At 37.6% G+C, this 23,483-nt stretch overlaps 1 protein-coding gene across 8 annotated transcripts in view; it reads right to left on the bottom strand.

Moving 5' to 3' along the window:
• Positions 1-285: 285 nt before the first annotated feature.
• kalrna (kalirin RhoGEF kinase a) overlaps positions 286-23,483 on the bottom strand; it is a 203,563-nt gene continuing 180,365 nt past the window's right edge. For 4 of the 8 annotated variants that reach the window (XM_055216261.2, XM_055216263.2, XM_055216262.2 and 1 more), the window contains 25 exons: positions 22,427-22,573; positions 20,909-21,004; positions 18,723-18,838; positions 18,570-18,636; positions 18,154-18,257; positions 18,000-18,069; positions 17,830-17,916; positions 17,617-17,709; positions 17,484-17,534; positions 17,276-17,353; positions 14,460-14,645; positions 12,725-12,896; positions 12,416-12,642; positions 11,970-12,226; positions 9,811-9,943; positions 9,175-9,237; positions 8,003-8,030; positions 7,559-7,721; positions 6,955-7,076; positions 6,741-6,872; positions 5,821-5,985; positions 5,654-5,732; positions 5,284-5,484; positions 4,690-4,828; positions 292-4,013 (listed from right to left, as the gene is read on the bottom strand). In XM_055216261.2, the coding sequence (XP_055072236.2) occupies positions 3,468-4,013; positions 4,690-4,828; positions 5,284-5,484; positions 5,654-5,732; positions 5,821-5,985; positions 6,741-6,872; positions 6,955-7,076; positions 7,559-7,721; positions 8,003-8,030; positions 9,175-9,237; positions 9,811-9,943; positions 11,970-12,226; positions 12,416-12,642; positions 12,725-12,896; positions 14,460-14,645; positions 17,276-17,353; positions 17,484-17,534; positions 17,617-17,709; positions 17,830-17,916; positions 18,000-18,069; positions 18,154-18,257; positions 18,570-18,636; positions 18,723-18,838; positions 20,909-21,004; positions 22,427-22,573 (3,522 nt within the window). In that variant the 3' untranslated portion in view covers positions 292-3,467. Of the gene's footprint in view, positions 4,014-4,689; positions 4,829-5,283; positions 5,485-5,653; positions 5,733-5,820; positions 5,986-6,740; positions 6,873-6,954; positions 7,077-7,558; positions 7,722-8,002; positions 8,031-9,174; positions 9,238-9,810; positions 9,944-11,969; positions 12,227-12,415; positions 12,643-12,724; positions 12,897-14,459; positions 14,646-17,275; positions 17,354-17,483; positions 17,535-17,616; positions 17,710-17,829; positions 17,917-17,999; positions 18,070-18,153; positions 18,258-18,569; positions 18,637-18,722; positions 18,839-20,908; positions 21,005-22,426; positions 22,574-23,483 lie in introns of all 8 variants that reach the window. The other 4 variants (XM_055216257.2, XM_055216258.2, XM_055216259.2 and 1 more) reach the window with 3 other exon arrangements.

Raw genomic sequence — 23,483 nt, 5'->3', positions numbered from 1 at the left:
ATGAAACTTTCACCCCAAAACAGTTTTACATGTGTTCAAAATCAAACACTGTTCTCAAACAGTTTTACCTGTGTTCAAAATCAAACAAATAAAAACTCAAAACAGTTTTTATTTTTGTACAATTATTAATTAATATTATTTGGTAATTATTTAATTACTTTTGCTTTTGACTAAGATAAGCAACACCCTGAGCTTTTGTAAATGGTACAATGTCAGGTTATATGGCATGTGGGTCATAAAAGTGACAGGATTTTTTTCTTGTCTTATTTTTTTATTCATTGAATGCAAAAAACAAATGAAATCCCCAATCTGCTTCAAAAGGCATAATGCTTTACAATAATTTTAAATAAAGAAATACACAAACTCCATAACAAAACAATGATGTGCTTATGCTTAATCCTTAGTCCTGAAACTATTTTCATTCAACACAAATCTAGTGAATTAATTTAATGAACCCAAATTTAGCAAATCCAGTACATATTAAAAATTTACAATTGAAATAAATTATAATTTTTGTCAACATTACAGAGAATTGTTTTTTTTTTTTGTTACGGTTATGACTAATGGGGGCTGATGTAATATCTACTTTACTGTAAAGTGTTTGTTTCATTTTGTTAAATACTATTTTATAATATATAAAACTATGCAGCACATAATTGATGTTAGATTTTATGTGGAGTGTCGATCGACTGTTGCATTATATCTATAGTATTTTAAAGAAAGAAATAGATCAATACAACCACAAACTACAAGGTTTGTTTTCTAAAAACAAAGCACAGTTTATTAAACAAACAGCCCATATCAAGAAAACAACATTTCTTGTTTTTAAGCAAATTGTACACACAGGCTTCTATACAATCCTATTGCGGGGATATACAGGAGTAGAGATGAAGAGAGTAGATCTGGCTATATTTTTAATGAGATCTTATGAGAATAGATAGAGGTTTCATCTTGGCCTCTTTGCTTTATAAAGGAAACATGACAGTTTATGTGAGGCTCTGTTAAATTTCAGCTTAGTTAAACCAGTAGCTGCCCTAAACCATTGGCTGTGACATTCTGATGTTGTTTGTTTCAGATGTGGTGATATTAAACCGAGCTAAACCCATATGATGATATTACAAAGGTTATTAATAAAGAATAGAAATATCATACAGCAGGTACTGATGAGGGTAAATACAAGAAAAATCCAAACTATGTCAAAGTTACGGTGACATTATGGATGTGTCGATTGTCCCTGCAGTATTCACAGGCATGTCATGTACTGTAATTGCTATATTCTACACCGCCGTGTGACCATTCACTAACCCTGACAAATCAAGAGAGAAATACTATAAAATCAGCTCTAGCATGTGACGTTTTTAACCATTTCAAATAGATTTAGGGTACTCAACCTTTCGCAGTAGTATTTTACAGCAGTTAAGGCCTGGGACACACTGGTCGGTTTTTACATCTTAAACGATTTTAAATCCATGGGAGACCACAGACATAAAGACAGTGTCAAATGATTTTTTAACGATATAATCGTCCAAACGCACACACTGGATGACCGCGAGACCACACACACGTGACTGTAGTAACGATTTCAATGTGACGCCAGATCTCACAGAAACGCGAGATTAAGCGTGACTTAATTTTTTTTTAAATGTTGCGGTAGTTCTTGCATAACGCATTATAAAAGCAGTATGGTTACCATAGTTGTACAAGTCAATATTCTTTTTCAATACTCATCTTTCATGTCATGTTTGTGGGTGTCTTGTTTTAACTATAACAGCATGCAACATCCAGTTGATCGCACGCTCTAAATGGCTATTGCAGCCCAATCAATAGTCATAAATATAAAATTTTTTGATATTTACGATTTAGGATCGGGGAGGAAGCAGCAAAATAATTGCAATGACACCACTCACCGGAGGTTTTTTTGGACAAAAAAATTGGCTGCGGTAAAATACTATAATGGGGTTACGCCAAGGGGTTAAAATCTTCACGTGTTTGGCCGGCCTAAAGCCTCATTCACATTAGCAGCGACTAGCAGTAGCAGAGCGACGCAATCTCGTTGATTTCAATGGAAGCTTGCGGACTTCCAGTGACACGAGCGACAGTTACCGTTGGTGAGCGGATGGGGCGTGTCCAAAGTTAAGAAAAGTTTAAATATGCAAATGATGAGTGACTTTCCAAAGTGACTACCAATGAGAGCGAAGCAGTGGCGTTTACGTCATCCCTCTTTCGTCAGTTACTGGAGTTGACGTTACTCATTTGTTTATTACAACCAGATTTAGAAACGCCTCCTAACGACCTCAATGAAAGAGATGAGCGACACAAGTCGCTTTTAATGTGAATGTGGCTTAATGCGTATATATACTGATTTGTTTACATAATCTGCAAGAGTTTATGAATGTGATAAAATTGTGCCATGTGTGTCAAAGATGACAGATGAATGGTGTAACGTTCAGTTTGACATACTGTACAACATTGAGAACAATTGTCAAATAGTCAAATGTAAACGTCTCATGGAGCGCCTGGTCATTTCCACCATATATTCAATCTGTTAAAATGATAAATAAGAAAAGGAGTTTAAGGCTTTGGGGTTTCTTCCTGGACAATATGTGGGATTTTTTTTAAATAAGTGCTGACCATTAATAACTTAAACATATATTTGCAGACAAATCAAGAAAAACAAACAAGGTCAAAACATTCTTGGTATATTTTAAGACATTGAAAACTCTAGTCATGACGACAGACTATGAAAACTAAATATAATATATATCATTCGGATGTTTATTTCTTTTGTTCTTCATGCAGGTATATTTGTACATGAATTATGTCATATTGTGAAAAATAGATTTGCTACATGTAAAGATGATGGATTTGTAATGATCACTAAATGTCTCTTAAAACACAGATTCTACCTGAACATTTCTGCTTTTATTGACCCCAATATATTGAAGGATTAGGTTGCCATAAAAGGAAAATGATGTCATTATTTTATTTAATAAAGTTAATATTCTTTTTGTCATGCATGGATATTTGAAGCTTTGTCCGTTCCCTTTTTTCAAAATATCTCCTGTCATATAGGTTCAGAACAACACAAGTGCTTAAACGATGGCAAAACATACTTTTTTGATAAACCATTCCTATAATACCCGTGAACTAAACCTGGTACATCACAAAACTACAGGTCTGTATAAAACTGTCAAAATCTGTAAACACATCATCCTAAGCTTTAATTACAATGATGTTACTATTTCTAGCTATGCAATTCCCAAAATTCCAATGTAGTATTACAATCTATGATTCACTAAGAGTCTCACATTCCTTAAATGAATCCATGTGATTTCCTCCAAAAGTGTCAGGTCAGAGCGATAACCTTCCACCCCGTAGATAACACCACATAAGTGCACAACCGATATGAAATAAAGTACATTTTCTCCATGTAATATACTGTAATGGTCTCTTTCAGCCGCCCATGCTCATAAGGTGTGACCCATTGTGCTGCTCACAAGCCCTTTAACGTTTGTCACAGGTCTGACGTCATGAAGCTGTTTGCGTCTGTCTATAAACGCAGCGAGTCTGACGGTGTCCAGTGGCGTTTTGGAGTAATCCCCACTATGAGCGCTGACCCAGGGGTGCTGCAGGCACGTGGCCGAGCTCGGCCTTTTCCTTGGGTCCTGGTTAAGCGCGGACACGATGAAGTCTTTGGCGGCCTGGCTGACCCCACAGAAATAGTCCTCTGGAAAGCAGAAGTCCAGCCTGCAGATGTTGACGCAGGTCTCCTCCAGACTTTCGTCTAGAAACGGGGACACACCGCTGAGCATGACGTAGGCCAGCACCCCTACGCTCCACACGTCTGTGGACAGGGAGACCGGGGTGCCCTGGATGAGTTCTGGGGCAGCAAACTCAGGGTTCCCCAGGAGGAGATGCACATAGCGGTGACTTGAGACCTGTATAGCATCACCCAGATCTGTGAGCTTCACACATGGCACCGGCACGTGGAGGTCCACCAACAGGTTTTCAGGCTATAGAAGAGGAAAGAGTTCAAATTTGCACAGTTTAAGTAGTATTACTCCAACTTTTGAAACACTTTATGCTTTAGTGGTACTAGAGGCAGTAAGGACAGCATAATTTTTTAAGTAAACTAGATTTTTAAAATGATTATACAATTATAGAAAATAAATGAAGAAAGGAAGTCATATACAAGCAGCGACCTTTCAGTCACTCTCTTGATCCAACACGGAAGTGACTTACAATTCATTGACTAGAGGCTGGCTCCAAAAGGGATGCTCTTCAGAAAAAGAGTGATGTCACAGACACTACATCCATTGTTTTATACAGTTTATGGTCACCAAGGATGGCATTTAGGTAAATTATGGGATAATTTTAATGACCTACTGAAGTTGAAGATCCATTTTGGTGACTATGCAAATTTTTGTCAATGTTTTGGAGAATACCAGTTTATACTGTAGATATCCTTAAGGCTAACTTTTCAAAATAAAAGCCAAATAACCTAATTTTTGTGTTCATAAGGACTTTTAGGAGAGTTTTTTTTTTCTGTGCAGTTCCTCAAGCCATCGCTAGGGTGTTCTGGGTGGTTGCTACTTGGACAGTCAAACAAACCCATCCCAAATCAGAAAGTTTCTGGTTTGATCAAATGACAACCACCACCAGTGGATTTGGTTTATTAGACTGTTTCACCTTGAGATCCAGGTGAGCGACTCTGCAGGTGTGAAGGTGCTGTAGAGCTTCCAGAGTGTCTTTAATGAAGAATGCCACCTTCTCCTCCATCAGCTCATCATGAGCCACCAGATAATCCAGCAGACGGCCGTCCTCAACACTGAAATACAATCACATCATTTAATTAAATATTTAAAAAGTCCATAAAATGATGTTTCGAATGTAGGAAAAGTATAATCAATGCTTTAATGCAGTAACACAAGAGAACTCTCAAAACAATAAGCAACCTTTAACATTTGTTATTTTTGGTAATTAAGACATGAAGTTGAATGATGACAACTGACATCAATCCATCAGTAATTTTGATTCTCATTGGTTCTCGTGTGTCTTGTGACTAATTGACCTATAAATTACAAGCAAGAGCCAGTAAGATTACAAGTTGCCATATTTTAATGTAGTACTCAAATGTGCTCACTTTGGTTTAAATGATAAACTGTACAGGTGTGCGTTTCTCAAAGTTCTGTGGTTACCAATAGAGCTCAATGGTAATAACGACCACTAACGGTGCTTTTGGGTAACATACCTCAGATTAGTTGTCTATATGGATTTACTCACAGTTCAAGGATCAGTACGTAGGCTGTTGGGGACTCATAGGTATCAACTAGCGCCACCAGCTGTGGATGTTGGACATGACGCAAGATGTCGGCCTCATGTGCCACCTGGTCTTTCTTCTGCATCTTCTTATTGACAAACTTTACAGCCACTTCCCTTTTACTGGCTTTACTCGAACACTTCTTTACTACAGAGAAACGACCCCTACAACAGACCACAGAAAAAAATCCATTCAATTTAATTTCAAAACATATTTCATGATTTTGCATTGCTACAAAACATCTTAACCACAAATAGATTTTAGCACAGAAATTGGTTTATAAAAACAGTATTGTAATAGAACTGTGCTGCGTTTAAGGTCAAAACTGTTTACCGTCCAATTTCACATAGTTCTGTAAAAGCTGATTCAAAGTTGTCTTTCCACTGGATGCCAGTGCCGTCATACGTTGAGGCTTGAAATAGGAAAACCAGCATTATTTTTTTTGAGAGGAATAAGCGTGAAAAAAATCACATTTCATTGAATGTAACTGATGTATTCACCGGTGCTGGGTAATGTCACCATGTTTGAGGGCTCACTGGGTGTACTGATGCCCCAGGGGTTACTGGCACTGATCCTGAACTGGTAGTGTCCACCAGGAATCAGATTCTCAATCTTCACACACATGTCTGAGGTAGAGACCACCGACTGCTGCCATATCAGAGAGTCTGCTCACATACACACACAGAGATAATAGTTGTTACAAATTATTTAGCTGTGGATTTGGTAAAAACACCCTTTCTCTAACTCTTACAAATTAAAAGGACTGTTGCTATGCAATATTTGTACTCCTATATAAAAATATTCTTTGTTGGGATTGGCTTTATGAGTAACTACAGTACACCGAACTCTGAATAGGGAAAAATGTAAGCAGTCCTGTTGAGGTGCTCATGTTTGTGATGTCATAACCATGATTTCTATATTGGCTGGTTTTTGCAGTTTCATTTTAAAGTCGCATTGAACTTGAAATGAAAAACTGTTTTTTGTTTTGGAATATTGAGGCATTTTTTACACATCTGTAACCTTCTCCTCCCATCCTGAAAACGATCTCTCTTTACTTCCAATCATATGGCGGCAGGTGGGCGGAGTCCAGAAAAAGATCGCAGCAAATAGCAACATGACCCAACTTCAAACAATCCAATCAATTCTCGATAGATGAATTCCAGCCCCACCGTTTATCATTTCGGAAGCGGTTTCACCCGGATATAAGTCATCACCATAAGTCAAGACAATTACTTCTGTTTCATGGTGACTTTATGAATGGTCTCGCTGGACAAGAAAGGGTGTTTGTGTTGTAAATGTTAAATCTTTTATTTTAAAATAGCTCTCATTACAATAGATTTCTCATGTAGTAATTTTCTTAGTGAATATCTGAATATCTTAGTGGAGAATTCTGGGATTTAACAGCAGTGTAATTGTTTACCTTCCTGTCTGTATTCCACGGTGTAGCTGGTGATGGCTGAGTTTCCTGAGCTGGCTGGAGGAAGCCAGTGAACAATGACAGATGTGCTGCTGGATTCCTGAGCCACGGGCCGAGCAGGGGCTGCTGGGATACCTGCACCACAGTACATGTGTCAGTAAACATATAGAAAGATCAGCTGAATATTTTCCATCTTTATCTCGTCATTTTCTTTGACCTTGTACTTTAATAGATGCTGATGAGGAGGCAGTGCCATGCTTATTAACTGCCACACAGGTGTAGATGCCTGTATCCTGCGGCATTAGATTACAGATCTTCAACACTATATCCCCTGTTTCCCTACACAGTGAGAAAGAATAGAAAGAGAGAGAGAACTGGCTTGGTAAGCATGGATTTGTCAATGGCCAGTGCTAAAATCTAGAAAGCAGAGTGGCCAATGCAGTGTTTATATATTTGAAAGTAAAACATAATAGATTCATTTTACATAAATACTTTCTTTAAATTTGGTGATTAAATGCTAAAACACGTCTCACCTAGATTTAATAAAATTAAAAGGCAACCATGAAAAAACTTGAAAAGTAAAAAAAAGACACTTATGAGGTCAAATTCAGGTAAATAAAAGGTGTTTTTGAAAGTAAAACATGTATTTGTTCCTCATTCCTGAGCACAAATCAAACAATGTATAATACTACTCTGGAATAACTAACAGCAACAGACATTGTGAATAAAAGACTACAGGATTGGACTTTATCTGCAGGACTACTGCCTTTCTTATCACTTTCTACACTGGAAATTCATAATGTGGTAAATCTTTACTGTACCTGATATTGATGGCAAATCTGTTATTGTTGACCAGCAGGCTTTGATCAGGACCTTTCAGTGTTATTGTGGGTTTGGGTCGAGCACAAACTTTACAGCACAGAACCACAGTCTCTCCCAGAGCGCACGTCACATCGGCGAGAGGGGTCAGGAACTCCGGAGCCACTTCATTAAAAAATTAGATATGATTTAATATACCCCTACAGTGTGACACAAGAACCTCTGCTTCGTGCTGGGTCCTGATCACACATCGGGGCTTATTTCTGCGATAACAACCTGCTGCCTAAACATTATCCCTTACTTAAAAGAAGACCACACATCTTTTTCATATTGACTTAACACAGACCAGTATGCCCTAACACCTCACTCTTTTTATGTACTGATGACAAAATTCTGATTTTGACAAACTAAAAAATGACAACATCTGATATTCAAATAAAACTCACCCTCCTGGATGAAATTAGGGTTCAACAACTGTAACAAAAAACAGAAAAGCATTACAGGTGGATCTTTAGACATGAACAGACATTTCAACACATTGCGAAAAGAAGGTAAACGTTGTGTTTGTGACCTCAAGCCACCAGAGGGCAGTACAGATATATGAGATGTTCATGTGAGCTGGAGACAAAGGCTATGTTCACTATCATTACTGTTTACAGTATAAGCATGCACATGTTTTCTGTATGCATATAATATCTGAACGGCCTGCAAAATGAACACAAAACATCCAAAACTTCCTTTAGAATCTAATGAATTAAAAAGTATAAAATATCCATTTAGATCAACTTAAAAATTACCACCAAAAAAAATCAGCTTGAAATTTGAATAAATGTAAAAAAGGTGTGTTAGTTGAACTTTTCACTTTTTTACAGTGTAGATTAATACTGTCTTTCATCAATCAGTATGTAACGTAACACAAGGCCATTACCACATCTTACATTAACATAACATGGGGGACCGAAACATCTTGGGCTATATGTACAGCAGTGTTCCCCAAATCTTACCATGGAGGGCCGGAGCACTACAGAGTTTAAAGGTCCAACCCTAATCAAACTTACCCACCTGTGATTGTCTAGTGATCATGAAGAGCTTTTTTAGCTTGCTCAGGTGTGTTTGATTAGGGTTGGAGCTAAACTCTGCAGTGCTCCGGCCCTCCAGGGTAAGATTTGGGGAACACTGATGTACAGTATATTACAAATATCAGTTTCTTAGTTATTGAGGGGACATGTCCCACTCAGTGTTTATTAAATGTAACGAGGTCATTTCACAACATTGTAGTATACTGCTGTTTAAACCATACAACTCTCAGTACTGTACTGTTTTCAAAGCTAGAATATGCAGGATTTTAAAGTATGGACACATAGTTTCCTCACACGTTTTTAGTTTCATAGTGTGATTTTTGTAGGCAAAACCCAGAAGTAAGTTAGGATTTTAGCACTTCCATTTTAGCATCGTCCTCCGTTTTTATAATTAGGGTTTTGGTTTAACATCTTAAATAAGATTTTAGGTTAACACAAAATGCACGAAACCCAAAATTGTTTAAGGGTTTAAAGATATTTTACTATGTTAGTGTTTTATAAAACTACAGGGCAGCATGCATTACGTGCAGCGTCTCTACCTCCATGCTAGTTTTAGGGTCGAGTTCATCCTCACACTCGGACTCGTCTGAGCTGCGAGACTCCTGTGTTTCAGGGTCAAAGAGAAACATTAGACACATCACAGTACAGGATTATTCCAGGTCAGTATTACAGGAATACTAAATCGCTTACAAATAAGATTCACAGCAACTCAACATTGAGCATTGTTTATTTCCTTAAAGTCAACATGAAATACAAGTTGAGTTTCAGTTTAATTTGACCACTTTTATTGTCTCGTATATTATTATCTATTCGATCATTAATGTTGTATGTGGATGTGTGCAAGCACTCTTGATAATAATGCTCTGATTCTGATGCGGTTTCATGTTAACTTTAAAGTTTATCCAAAAAACCCATTAAAAATTGAAATAATAAAAAAACACACCAGAGATAAGTTGTAAGTTGCAACTGCATTCCTCTATAATAGTAAATTCTGCTGTGATTTGAATTAAACATGTTGAACAAAAAGTGCACCTTTTCACACAAGAAACATAACTTAATAGAAAAAGTTGTGTGACTGTTAGTACGATGCTGTCATTGGACAAACCCAAGTGAAGTGAGTGACAGTGTTTGAAGTACTTAAACACTCACTCGCCCACCCTCATCTTCTTACTCACTTTCACAGTCACCTTGCTGCTGAGAATTTCCTTTGGCTTACGTCCATTCTCAATCTTAACATCACTTTTAAGGGGTGCGCTCTCCTTCTCGGCACGCTTACGAGCGCGAAGCGTGTTCCACGACAGAGATTTCCTGTTATGTCAAAACATCAACCCGTCAAACCAACAAATGAAATTTTAACTGCAAAGAAAGGAAAATCAAGTTCTCGAGGCTTTGGGTTATTTCAGCAGGGAAAAAGGGGTCCACAAAAAGAAACAGGAATATAAACTCTTAATAGCTGGTTAAAATTCGCTACACTAAGACATTTTTTAAGTTTAATCAACTTTTTACATATTTTATGTGAAAAACTATATAAAAAGTTGATTAAACTTAAAAGTTTACAATTCATTTCAACTTTCTTGACTAGTGAGGAGTTGCTGTAAATTATAAAAAACAAAGTTAAATTAGCTTATTTATTTCATTAAAGGTGCAGTGTGTAAATTTTTGCGACATCTAGTGGTGAGGTTGCAAATTGCAACCAACGGCTCAGTCCACTGCTCACCCCTTGCTTTTGAAACACATAGAGAAACTATGGTAGCCACCACCGGAAAAACAGGTCATCAACTGAGATAACTTAGTAAAAAAGTTTGTCCATAAAGGGCTTCTGTAGAAACATGGCGGCACAAAATGGCGACTTTCATGTAAGGGGACCCTCGGTGTATGAAGATAAAAACGTCTCATTCTAAGACAATAAACACATAACAGTTCATTATAAAAAGGTCTTTATACACCCCTGATAATATAGTTTTGTATATTATTTTGCATTTCTGTCAAGAAATCCTTTCAAAAATTACACACTGCACCCTTCAGTTATTTCAACTTATTTTTATAATTTATAGCAACTCCTCACTAGTCAAGAAAGTTGAAATGAATTGTAAATTAAACTTAATTTTTACAGTGTAAGGTCCTAAACTGGAGTGATATTTTGTGATCTAAAACAATGATATTCAGACATATCATACATAGCTTTTTGTATTTCGGTATCAAAAATACAGTAGCCTTTTAATCTGAGAGAATCAGATAAAAGTTATTGGGAATGTATACGATTTTCTGTTGTATTATTTAATGTATATAATATTATTATAGATTATATAGTGTATAATCTACAGCCTTACACCACAGTGGATACCTGGTTTGTGTGAGAGCAGTAACTATTCAGCTTCTGTTAAAATATATTTAACTTACAGCAAACACTGCATCACGCAAACCGTTACTGTCAAGGACTTTTGAGGTTAGTTACAAACACAAAATTCTACACACTACAATACAGAAATAAAGGAAAATTAACTTAAAATAAAAAGAAAATTAATCAAAATAAGGCACATCAGGTCTACGTAATTCATGTAAATACAAGTGGCAAATAGTTTTACTTGATATTAATAATAATAAAAAATGCATAAATGAAACAGAATCTGTATGACTAAGTCATGCGCATGTCAAAATTTTATTTTACATATTCAATATAATACATTTAAAATGATTAGTTACACTACAACATTGCAACTGTGGTTCTATTGCACAAACCTGATTTTTATTAATAAGGGTTCACTTAAATAGTGCAAAATGCTTTTTACAGGAATGTGCTAGAAACAGTAAACAAGCCAACAGTATTTACAGTAAACGGCCGACATGTAATGCTTCAGAAGAAAAAAATCATAACAAAAAACTGTACAAAAATACATTTAAAACATACACAACCTATAAAAAATACCATAGACGACAGTACGTGTTCTTCTTCAGAACAAACAGGCCAAATGATTCACAAGACCTTTCTTTACTTTTTTGTCTCTTCACAAAACAACAGAAGAAAAGATAATCAACAAAATCAAAGAAAACCATAAAAACAAAGTGTTAGGAACTGAAATAAGTGTCCAGACGTGTCAGTTTCCACACTGATGTAAGATTCACCGCAAATCATCAGTCAAAACCTCAACTTTCTTTGAGCTTTTTAAACTTTCCCTAGTCAAAAAAAGCTCAAAAAGAAATCAGACTGTCCCGTGCAAAAGGCTCCGAAACACCCGGGTTAGTTCCAACAAAATGGGGTGGGGGGTTGAAAAAATGGGTGTGCGGTCTTTAAACAATCCAATCAGAGCTCCAGTTAGTGTTGATTGACACTTACTTGATGTTTGAGTCTGCAGTAGTGTCTATGAGGGGTTTAGTAAGAGGGCCCAGGACGTGTCCCGGCACCCAACCCTCCGCCGCCGGAGATTGGCTGTTGGCGGGTCGGTACACCAGGTACATGTTTTGCTGATTTGTGGCCAGTATCTGCACCGTCTCACCCTGCGTGACACAGATCTCGTTCTCTTTCAGTGCATTATAGTCCTGAGTCACCAGCAATGAGGACGACGTACCGTTACAGCCGACGCCATCAAACTTCTGCAAAACCAACAACACAAATATTGAATTAGTCAGGAGTTGCACACTAAAGATCTAGATCGGAAAGCACACTAACTGAACTCTTATTATTCATCTATGCCATTCTACGGCACCTTTAAAACACAGGACTATAAAAACCGAACTTTTTAAACATGTCTGCTATGTTACAAGATCATCTGTTGTTCTCACCCTGGAGGAGTGGTATCTGTCCAATTCATGGCTTGAACCGCCGTTGGAGGTAGTTAGCTTTAGCGAAGTGGAGCTCCGTGGAGACAGAGAGGGTTTCTCTGCTCCGAGTAAGACCGTAGAGCTGGGCCTGATGTTGGGCTGAGCTGTACGGCCACCGCTGGAGGACTTACGGTTCAACGACTGAGAGCCGCCCCGCTCCTTCTGATATTCAATTGGAGACTGAAGAGCTACGGATCGATATTCACAAACACATTATTGATGGAGATGAGCGAGCTCCAGAGAAGAGCTCATAAAGTTATATTTTCTCACCAGACAGGAAGTTGTTTTGTAGGTCCAGTAGATCAGTGATATGCTGAACCCAGACCTGTTTAATGTCCGTGTTTGCCGCCTGCAGGGTAAAGCGTTCGGCTGAACCGCGACACGACAACACAAACTTACACGGGTCGTTTTCAACTTGCTCTTCTAGGCCCAGGAGGCTCACCTATGCACACACATACACGTACAAAAAAACAAAAAAAACAAGATGTAGGGTAACCAGGGTTGGACAAAAATCTGAATTTATAGATGGGTATAGCTGACAAGGACCAGAAGGTAATGTATTGGATTTATTTATTGGATACATCTCTCTTTTCTCCTCATAGGAATGAATACAGTAACTGTGATATGTTTCTACTCATGCTAAACCAAAACCCAAGCGTATGGTGTTTGGTATTTATTGGCTTCTTCTTTAAAGAAAGAACTTTCTTTTTTTTTTTCAAAAAAAATCTGATAATTTAATCACCTCCCATGTCATCCAAGATGTTTGCCTTTCTTTGTTCAGTCAAAAAGAAATTATGTTTTTTGAGTTAAACATTCCAGAATTTTCTCAGTTTAATAGACTTTATTGGACCACAACAGTTTACAGTTTTAATGCCGTTTAAAATCGTAGTTTCAAAGCAGTTTCAAAGGGCTATGAATGATCCCATACGAGGCATAAGGGTCTTATCCAAGTGTGCCGCACAAGCCCTGAAAAATGAAGCCAAAACGTCTTCATCGCCCCTGAGTGACTGGTCCCAGTATAGGTCATAAACCCCGCCTCCCCCACGTTATTCAATGGGAATTGAGACCAACTAAACAATTTAATTACACTTCAAATATCTTTTTTCCGAAGCTGGTTTCTGTCATTTACTGTAGTTTTTATCACGCTGATGTAAATTCAAGTGTTTGTTTTAAACAAGTTTGGTTTTAGTTAGTTATTTAATGATATAAAAACAGTGGTGTCACGTCATGATAGACAGCTGTGATATGCGCATTCTGCGAGAATTCTGTGCAGACTCAAGACCCAAGATGTCAGTGCCGTATCGGGACACTGGCGGCTTCACTTTTCATCAATGGAAGAGAGCAAATGGGCGTCATTCATCTTTTTTTTCAGTCTATGGTCTTATCTAGCGAAACCATCGTAATTTTCGCCAACAAAAATAGAAAATATGTACTTTTAAACCACAACTTCTCATCTTGCACAGGCACACCAGCGTGACCTTACGTATCACTTAATCATGTTGATTTCGGAATCACGTAAATTATTAGATCTTTTTTATGAAAATGAAGTAATCCTTTAAAGGTGACATATCATGATATGGATCTGACTATTTCCATGTTTAAGTTCTATAAATGGGTCCCCAGTGCTTCTATTAACCTAGAAAATGTGAAACCATCCTCTACAAGCATTTGAAAAATCGGTCATTGAAATTTGGCTCCCCTTGTGATGTCATAAGGGAATCTTATTATAATAATCCCCCCCCCCCCCTAATCGGCACGATCCCACCACAGCACTGCCATTTAGTGCAGAGATCAGCTCATTTGCATTTAAATAGACACAACCAAAACAGCACATTTTTGCTCACACCTACTAAGTTTCAATTTTAACATGCTATAATAAATGATCTATATGGTATTTTCAGCTAGAACTTCACATATGTACTCTGGGGACACCAAAGATTTATTTGACATCTTAAAAAAGTCTTGTGAAATGTCCCCTTTAACACCCAACAGTGTACAAGCCTACCTTGATGCTCTTTTTAAACTGATATCCCGGTATGGATGAGCCCTTGCGTAAGAGCTCGCTGAAGATGACGATCTGCTCGAAGAGGAAAACCCTGCGCTCTTTACTGCGGGACAGAACCCCAGAGTCTTGTTCTGTCACAAAGAACGTCTCCTGCTGCAGGAGCTTCCCTTGACTCGTCAACTTTCCCTAAATAAACATACAAACATTCAGCCATCGGAGCCAGGCAGTGACAGCACAGGTGTACTGTGTGTTTATTGACACTGAACTTCAAGTGCAGCTCATCTGAACAGAAATTGAAGTTGGATCTATTTATTTTACAATAGCAGATATTTGACTTTGATATCAAGCTTACATTTTCACAGAACGTTCTTTATATAACGAACAGTATGATGATTAATGTAGAAACAGTAAATCACAAAATGTTTAGAGAGGAGTTGAAAAGTTCAGATGCAAAAACCTCTAAGGGGGCGATCACACCAAATGCATTTTACTGCTTAAAATGCGAGGCGTTTAAAAGCTAAAAAATGTGACCCTCGAGGCAGGTGTCTTGTCAATCAAATATTGAAGCGTGAGTGTTCTTTTGCTGTTAACTGTCATATTAGCAGAAACTTTTAAAAGAGGGCGCTTCCTCTGACCTTTATCGAGGGTGAGAGGTGCACAAACACACAGGAGACAGTGAGCGAGTGCAGTCTCCGTTGTTCCAAGCAACTGTAAACTTCTGTCACAAAAACAGAAGGCCTCTCCCCTCATTTGATTGGACAATGGAGAAACGCAAATGACGTTGGGCACTTTTCCGCTTAGAGATGACTTTTTCAACTTCAGCGCACTCCTGCACGTGTTACACAGCAGTCGCATAAAGCTCATTGCCCATAGAAAACTATTCAAAAAAGGTGCCTTAAACACGTTCTGTGTGATCCGCCACATCTGACATGTTTTCTTGTAAATCAGCATTTTTTATCAGACTCTTGTGTTTAGATTTAGTCATTTCACTTTAATGGCAATGAAAATATTATTAATCAGTAATTGAAATGCCTCACAAATGTCATTTCATTGTTTTTAATAAATGTTACTCTTTTGCTGCAAAACCTATAATGCTGTGTTCAGACCAGCTGCGGTAGAGGCGTCAAGCGTGAGTGATTTTAATGTTAAGTCAATGTGAAGACGCGTTGACGCGCGTCTGGAGGTCTTGCGGCACGAATTAGGCGTTTAGTGCGGCGCAGTAGACGTGATTCCGCCTCATCGAATGGTGCGAATTGAGCATTGCTGCGGCAAACGCGCAAAACTTGAACATTGGCGGAAAAACGTGGTGCATTAACCAATCAGGAGCTTGCTCTAGTAGTTACATGATTACAGAAAGCTTGCAGAGTCGCAGAAGCCCCTCCCATGACGTGAATTTCCACATGAATGTCTCAATGGCTAGAATTTCACTCGCGGCTTTCACGCGCGAATAAACCGAGTAAACTCAAAATGTTCAAGTGGCAAACTAGACGCGAGATACGCGGCTGGTGTGAACCCACGGTCAGTACATGCATACCTTTTCTCTCAAGTTACTCTTCACTGTCTTTCCTGAATAAAGGTAAAAGCCTCAAAAATTCTGTCAATATCTTAATATATTCTGTAAACCTCCTATAATGGTGTAAAAACTGCAATTAAAATCTGTCTCATACACATGCTGTCGTTCATCCAATTTGTCTTCCATTCATTTTAAGGACTTGAAAATTTGACTTGGCATTTACTGGATTCTTCCAGCAAACCAATATTTCAGAATAGCCTGAGGTCGGGATTAAGGGGATCTGAAGCTAAAGCTATCTATATTATTATTATTATTATTATTATATACAGGATATTATACATTATTATAGCCTACTTATTTTTTCTACACATATAAAATGCGCATAATGAAAAATCTTCACGCTTTACTTTCTCACTTTTTAAATCTCTATATGAATGCATCTGCTTAATGCCTAATGTAAACATTATGTAAATGTAATAAGAAGTCCAAATATCAATCACTTGATCTCCTGTCTATTTTATTTTAGATACAGATGCATGTCTCTGTCATATTAATGCCTGTAGAGGGATGGCGTCCGCGCCTCTGGTCCAATGTGGTGGTAACACCGGTGCGTCACTCCAAAAATTAGAACAATAAAGAGAAGAAAAGTCCGCACACAGTAATCAAAATAATGTCAAAAAACATTCATTCTATGCCGAAAAAATCCAATGGCCAAAGATGCAAAAATACAAACGTTTCTGGCTTAGCCCATCATCAATGTCATATATTAATTAAAATGTCATATCAATAAATGTCTTTGTTATCGCATCCAATACTTTACTGTTACTCCGGTGGACACACAGCACATCTGGCTTTCTCCAGCGACAGCAAAATCTTCCAAATCAAAAATGCAAAGCAAAACAGAAAATCACCGGTACTAAATATGATCGTAAATTTATTTTCAAGGTCTTTTGCTTTGGTGACAAACAGATAAAAACATTTCTGTGAACTAGTGCTGCGCTACGGAAAGCCCTTATATGGAGCTGGTTTGGGCGTGTTTTATGCAAATTGCAAAGATGTGCACTCGGCCGCTGATGTAGAACACTCCAAATTCACTTACGCAAAAACAAGTATAAGAAAAACTCATGTGCGTACGCACGTGTTGTGAATTAGGTAATACAAATTTTCATGAGAAGTTTAAATGTGCGTATAAATACGAAAAACGTACGCAATTAATAGTGAATGAGACCCAGTATCTCATTTTTGATGGAGGTGATGGGCAGACAGCTTTTGCATCTGAACTCTTCAGTTGTTTTCAAAATACCTCAAATCCTTGCAGTCTGCCAAGATTCATCATGTCATTGCACAGCTTTGGCACCTGGGACATCAGATCTACCGCTTTCTGTTGCATGGCAAAATAAACAAAACATGTCTGTGTTTCACCTTTGCTTAAGCATACTGAGTTAGAATATAAATATAAAGTCTGACATAGCTTTTCAAATGCAAAACAAAATATATGAAATAATTTCTACCTCTATATCCTGACAATCCAACCCAGCCTTTACGCTGTATTTCAAGAAGTCCTTAGAAACGTAAATACATTCAGAAATGAAAACACATCAGTTATTAACAAGCAATGCAAGGACAAAACAGTTTTGAGTTTACCTTCAGTAGTAGCTGGTATTTAGTTATTCTCTGAATGGGTTTAATGAGAAAATCACTGATGGTCAGTCTAGAGTTGATGTCTTGCTGAATCGCCTGAGAGCCAAAAACATAAGCACACACACACACATGCATATCATCTTAAGTTGATGTTTACCGTACACAATCATTCATTATTATATCTAGAAGTGATCTTAACACAAAAGGAGTGCCTACCTCAAAGTATGAATCATATTCTGCAACAATGTATTCAGATTTGGGTTTGTTTTGGCAGTAAACCACATACATGTGTAGTCTTCTCTCCTGCAAATACATGAAGACTTAATGACTGATACACTCACATGCATACATGATACACAAGTGATGTTGAACACGCACATACTTACATGTTTACTGAACAGTCCAGGCAGCTTCTCGTGATCTTCAAGACATTTCTCCAGTTCACCCACAAAGAAACTTTAGAAAGCAAACAAATATTTTTTTTTAAATTCTAGGAAAATGAAAATATTTCTCTGTTTGGTGATAAACTAAGAGACTCACTCCTTGTGCCAGTCATAGATTTGGTGAATGTTTCCAAAGACGATTTTGTCTTTTCCTTTCATATCGTCGGGAACTCCTTTCTCATCTATGCTCTTCATAAAGCCCTTCAAAATGACATCACATTTGAGCCACCGATCCAAATACACAAACAGCAAGAGTAATTCACACTACTGGCAGTAAATGATAATAAACAGCAGACTAAGTAAACACTGAAACACAGACGATATCTTAACAATGCAAACTATTGATGGCAAAGCAGATAATGTTCAAGCTTATGAAGATGTGGATGCAAATGGCTTTAATCATCAAAGCAGACTGACAAAAACATGCATGACAAAATGTCAAGCGAATCTATATTACCTATAAATCATTGCGTTGACATTATTATTAGTGATTCTGTCTTACATTGTTCTTACCTCCACCACAATACCCAAATCCTTCACGTAGTCTTTCTCTGTCTGAATTAATTCATTCACAACAAACCTAAAACACACAACCATTAACAGAGTTAGAAAACATACAATCACCATCAAACAAGCGTTTTAGGATGAAGAGTTTGTGCTTCTTACATTCGTCCCCGCAGAGCTTTGGCTATTTGCTCCTGCTCGGGGTTTCTGGGTGGTGTAGGGCTTTGCTCTGCTGGGTTAACTGGACTGAATCCTGGATAAGACCCCGGCTCTAACGTCTAGAGGAACAACAAAAACAACATACAAATAAGGTAACAGTGTATTTAAAGAGGCTAGACGTGATACATAAAATACAGAAGATGACACAATAACATTTAACACATGCTTTTAGACATGACCTGTAATGTATATCAAAATATCCGAAATGTGTTTAGACTCTATATCAACTTTATTGAAAAAACTAAATATATTAATATTGAATTATTGTTCAACCCTTACTGTACATGCATGTGAAAGGTCAAAACGTGACATACTGGTACATTAAAAGTCAAAAGCTTTGAAAAACTTGACTCTTGTATATGTGTTTACTATGATCTTAAAACTACAAGCTGGTGTCTGAAGGTTTTCTGCTTAAAATCGTAAGATATAATGAATACAAATATTAATGTTGTCTGTGTTAAATTATCTTTACAAAACTACAATTTGGTTGTTTCTTCATACAGTATTGACGATTTGGGGCAAATTATAAAAAAGTAACAAACGTGTTTTCAATACCGTTTTTAAAGCATCCCAGCTGACAAAAAACACAGGGGCTGTGTCTAAAAATCCCCATTTTCATAATATGTTGTAGTTGAACATGTCCGAATTCGTAGTATTTGAGAAATAGTAGGCGAAAAGTAATTGGATGACCACTACTTCACGCACTTGGACACTTTACTATCCCGTGAGGCCAATTAAAATAAATTATGGTCATGGTTGTTCTGATTATGTCATAGGTCAAAGAACATATAGGTTACATCACAATGAAAACATTGAGCAGTATGTTCGAAATGTATTCATACGGCACCCCACACATACAATATAAAACATAGTGTTTTAATGATAAAACAGTAGATACTTCATCTACAGGGTTCCCACACTTTAGCTAACTTCAATTTCAAGAACCTTTTAAGGACTTTCCAAGTCCACTAGCCTCAAATTCAAGGACTAAATGTGGGGACACATTTCAAGTGAGAGCAAAGTTATATCGTGTTGCCTTTTAAGACACATTGTTACAGTTTCCCTTCGAGGGAACTCGCGCTGCGTCACTGCGGTGACACTTTGGGGACGCATCCAGGGGTAAGTGCATCTGAATGTGTATATCAAATTTAACCAATGGTGAGGCTTAATGACAAAGACAGGGTGATGCGGGAGCCAGAAAGTATATCGCTATCTGAAATATTGCCAAAGACGACGTTACAGGGACGCAGGAAGTATAGCAAGGGAGACACAGCGTCTCGTTCCCTTCTCAGGGAACAACAGTTACATACGTAACCCGAGACGTTTTCATGTGTCAAACACAACTATGCAAAAAAGCATTTTGGTATACATTAACATTAGCATACAGAAAATATAAGCATTTAAAGCGAACAGTTTAGCACGTGTGCTTTTAAAGTCTAGAATTTTTATGATATTCTCCTTAACTACACAGGGAATAATTTGGATTTTTTCCAGAAAACTTCTTGCATAAAATAGATTCAAGCACTTTCAATGGCCTGTATCTATGCATGTATGTTTTCAAAAACTTCCCAGGGCCTTGAATTCCCCCCCCCCCAGATTCACAAACTTTTAAGGATTTCAAGGACCCGTGGGAAGCCTGATCTAGTCACAGTATGCGATTTCGGATGCAGCGAGAGTGTTGAGAGCTGTAACATCTTCGATCAAACGTTCAGGCAGTTCAATTAAAATATTCATCTTCACTAGAAATACTACATGTCTCATTATTTAAGTTACATTAGCTGTAAATGCAAATAAATGAATCAGAAGAAGCTGACATCACCACTGTACAGTATACACAGAACAGATCAGCGTGTTTATATCAAACAAGTTTGACTGCACTTCATTAACCAGGTCATGTGTACAACACAAGCATCTCGGAAATAATAAAACAGACCCACACAGAACAAAAGACAGGCATGTGGTGTGACGGTACACATGACACTACTGTAAAAGATCTCTAACAGTGATTGTCCAGAACAAAAAAACAACACCACCACCACAGAGAAAAGCAGGAAATCAAGACATTTTACATCAAAGCTTCATGCTTGAGCAAAGGAGGAAAAACTGGCCTGGGGTCAGGACAAACTTACCATCTTTGTTTTGACCAGTTTCTCTATAGCACTGACAAGCTCAGCAGCGCTGGGAACATCAGCCGAGCTCTGCCGTGAAGCCAGAAGCACAGAAGACTACATGACAGCAGGTCAGGAAAGAGAGACATTAACACAAGAGGAGAAAGAAACACACACAGGCAGATCAGGACAAGAAGAGCCCAGGATGTTACTCTAGCTTTGATTAAGAGAAGCATGCAAAGCGATGAGTTTATATGTTAAAAAAACATGTCTCTTTTGAAATTAAAATATATATTAAACGTCTTATAAAATAATATATTTTAAAAATTAGGCCATTTGTGACCCAGTCTGTAAAAACCCAGTCATTTTTGGTGATTTAGTGTTTTACATAAAATCACCCTGCATAAGGTAATAAAAAATATTCTGTGAAAATATAATCTAGATATCTTTAATTCTGACAGTCAACGATTGAAATCAATTTGAAATTAATGAGTGAAATCAAACTTTAATGCTCTCAATCTCATAAGTGGATTATGAGACTTTAACCTGGATTTCACTAGCTGTGTTTCCATTACCCTTGCGCTAATTGAAATAGCAAATGAAAAAAAACACACCTAATGCCAATTTCACATAAACTCCCATATATCGCAAAAAGATCTTTAAAAGTGAGGTGGATTTTCAGGCAATACGAACAAGAAAAATATCACAAAACTGCAATGGAAACAGTTTTTTTTCCACATTTGCAGGTCAACTGACATTAGTAAAGCGTGGTATGTTTGATTGGTGGACAAGGCAAAAGAGGTGTGGTCAACTTCATGCAATATCACAAGAATCGACAAGCGCATAACATCGAAATACTCCGAGGGTGATTCGGGAGCCAACTATTTACTTTCAAGCTGCGCTTGTGGTATTTTGATTTCACCTGCATGTCGATCTGCATGCCACCGTATGAAGTTGAACACAACCTTCAGCATGGTTTTTGGACCATGTCACGAAATAACAAACTTTATTGCGCCAATATTTCGCAATAGTTTTTTTGATGACATTTAAAAAATAATGCTAAAGTTTTGCACAAATCTTTAATGGGAATGCAGCTACAGACAGGGTCACATTTAAAGGGCCAGCGATTTGCATGGTGACAAAATGTAACAAAAAATCTCTGTTGTCTTTCTACAGTTTTTTTTTTTTTTTGCTGTTGGTGTGAAATGTAACCCAGACATGTTTTCATGAGATGCCAGACACAATTGCACTTAAAAGGCACAGCCTTTTACTGGAACAGTTAAAGAATTTCATTGCAGTTTCACTTGATTGCAAAAACAGGGTAAATGTGTGGTTAGTTGACAATAAGACAGGAAGCCTCCTCCACCCAAGGAGTTATGAGTGATGCTGACATCAAGAAGAAAAATTTGTTAGTAAGGTCACTACGTGTGTTCATGAGTAAGACAGGTGGAGCTTGTTATAAACACATGATGAGTGACAGTGTGTGTAATCTCTGCTGATGACATCACACTCTATAAGCTCCTCCCTCTGTCTGTATACCTTATCTTCTTGAGTAGAGGTGTTATTGATGATCTCCATCGGGGGAGGCAGAGGGGTGTGTGACTCGTCCTCTGGTTCATCCTCTCCTCCGCTGTGCATCCCTGATGATGATGATTTGGTAAGTGTTCCCTCTCCTTTATGCACTCTCTGGAAACAAAAAGACGACACTTTGAGAAAAACCATTCCCGAAATGTACATGTAATATATCTAGCACATTGTTACCAGTTATATCAATTCCTCTCATCAAAGACCCAAGCAACCACATACTGTAACATCCACATTGTCAGAAAAAATATGTACCCCAGCAGTCACTAGGGCAGTACCCTTTCAAAAAGTACTGCTTTGGAACTAAAGAGTTCATATATTGCTACCAAATGTATACATATCTATACTTAATGGTACATATCAGGGCAGGGGTGTGTTGGAGGGCTCGAACTGATTTTGCCAAGTGGTTGATGTCCTCAGGGCAACATATTGTGTTGACCCAAGGACAACATTTTTCTAAATAAAACCTAAACCTACCCCAAACCCCAACCATAACCAAACCCTAAAATCAGAGGGACATGATAAGTAAAAAACAATGGTCTAGAAACAGCTAATCTTGGTTGTAAGCTTAAATTTAAAACAAACTATAATCTTATTTCTGAAATCTGATTGGTTGATTGAAATGTTGTTCCAGGGTCAACATAATGTTGCCCTGAGGACATCAACCACTTGGCAAAATCAGGAGAGCCGTGTTGGAGGGCCACTGTCCTGCAGAATTTAGTTCCAACTTGCCTCAACACACCTTTCAGATGTTTCTAGTATGCATATCAAAGGGATAGTTCACACATAAATGAAAATTCTGTCATCATTTACTCACTCTCATGTTGTTACAAACATACAAATCCAACCGTTCGTGAGCCCCATTCAAAAGCACTCTTTTTCTTTTTCAAATATTCCTCAAAATATCTTCCTCTGTGTTCATCAGAACAAAGAAATTTATACAGGTTTGTTACAACACGAGACTGAGCAAAAGATGACAAAATTTTTATTTTTGGGTAAACTTACAGGTGCA

The sequence above is a fragment of the Misgurnus anguillicaudatus genome, chromosome 17, assembly GCF_027580225.2.
Source record: "Misgurnus anguillicaudatus chromosome 17, ASM2758022v2, whole genome shotgun sequence".
Classification (NCBI taxonomy): Eukaryota; Metazoa; Chordata; class Actinopteri; order Cypriniformes; family Cobitidae; genus Misgurnus; species Misgurnus anguillicaudatus.
This window is presented reverse-complemented; position numbering and strand designations above follow the sequence as displayed.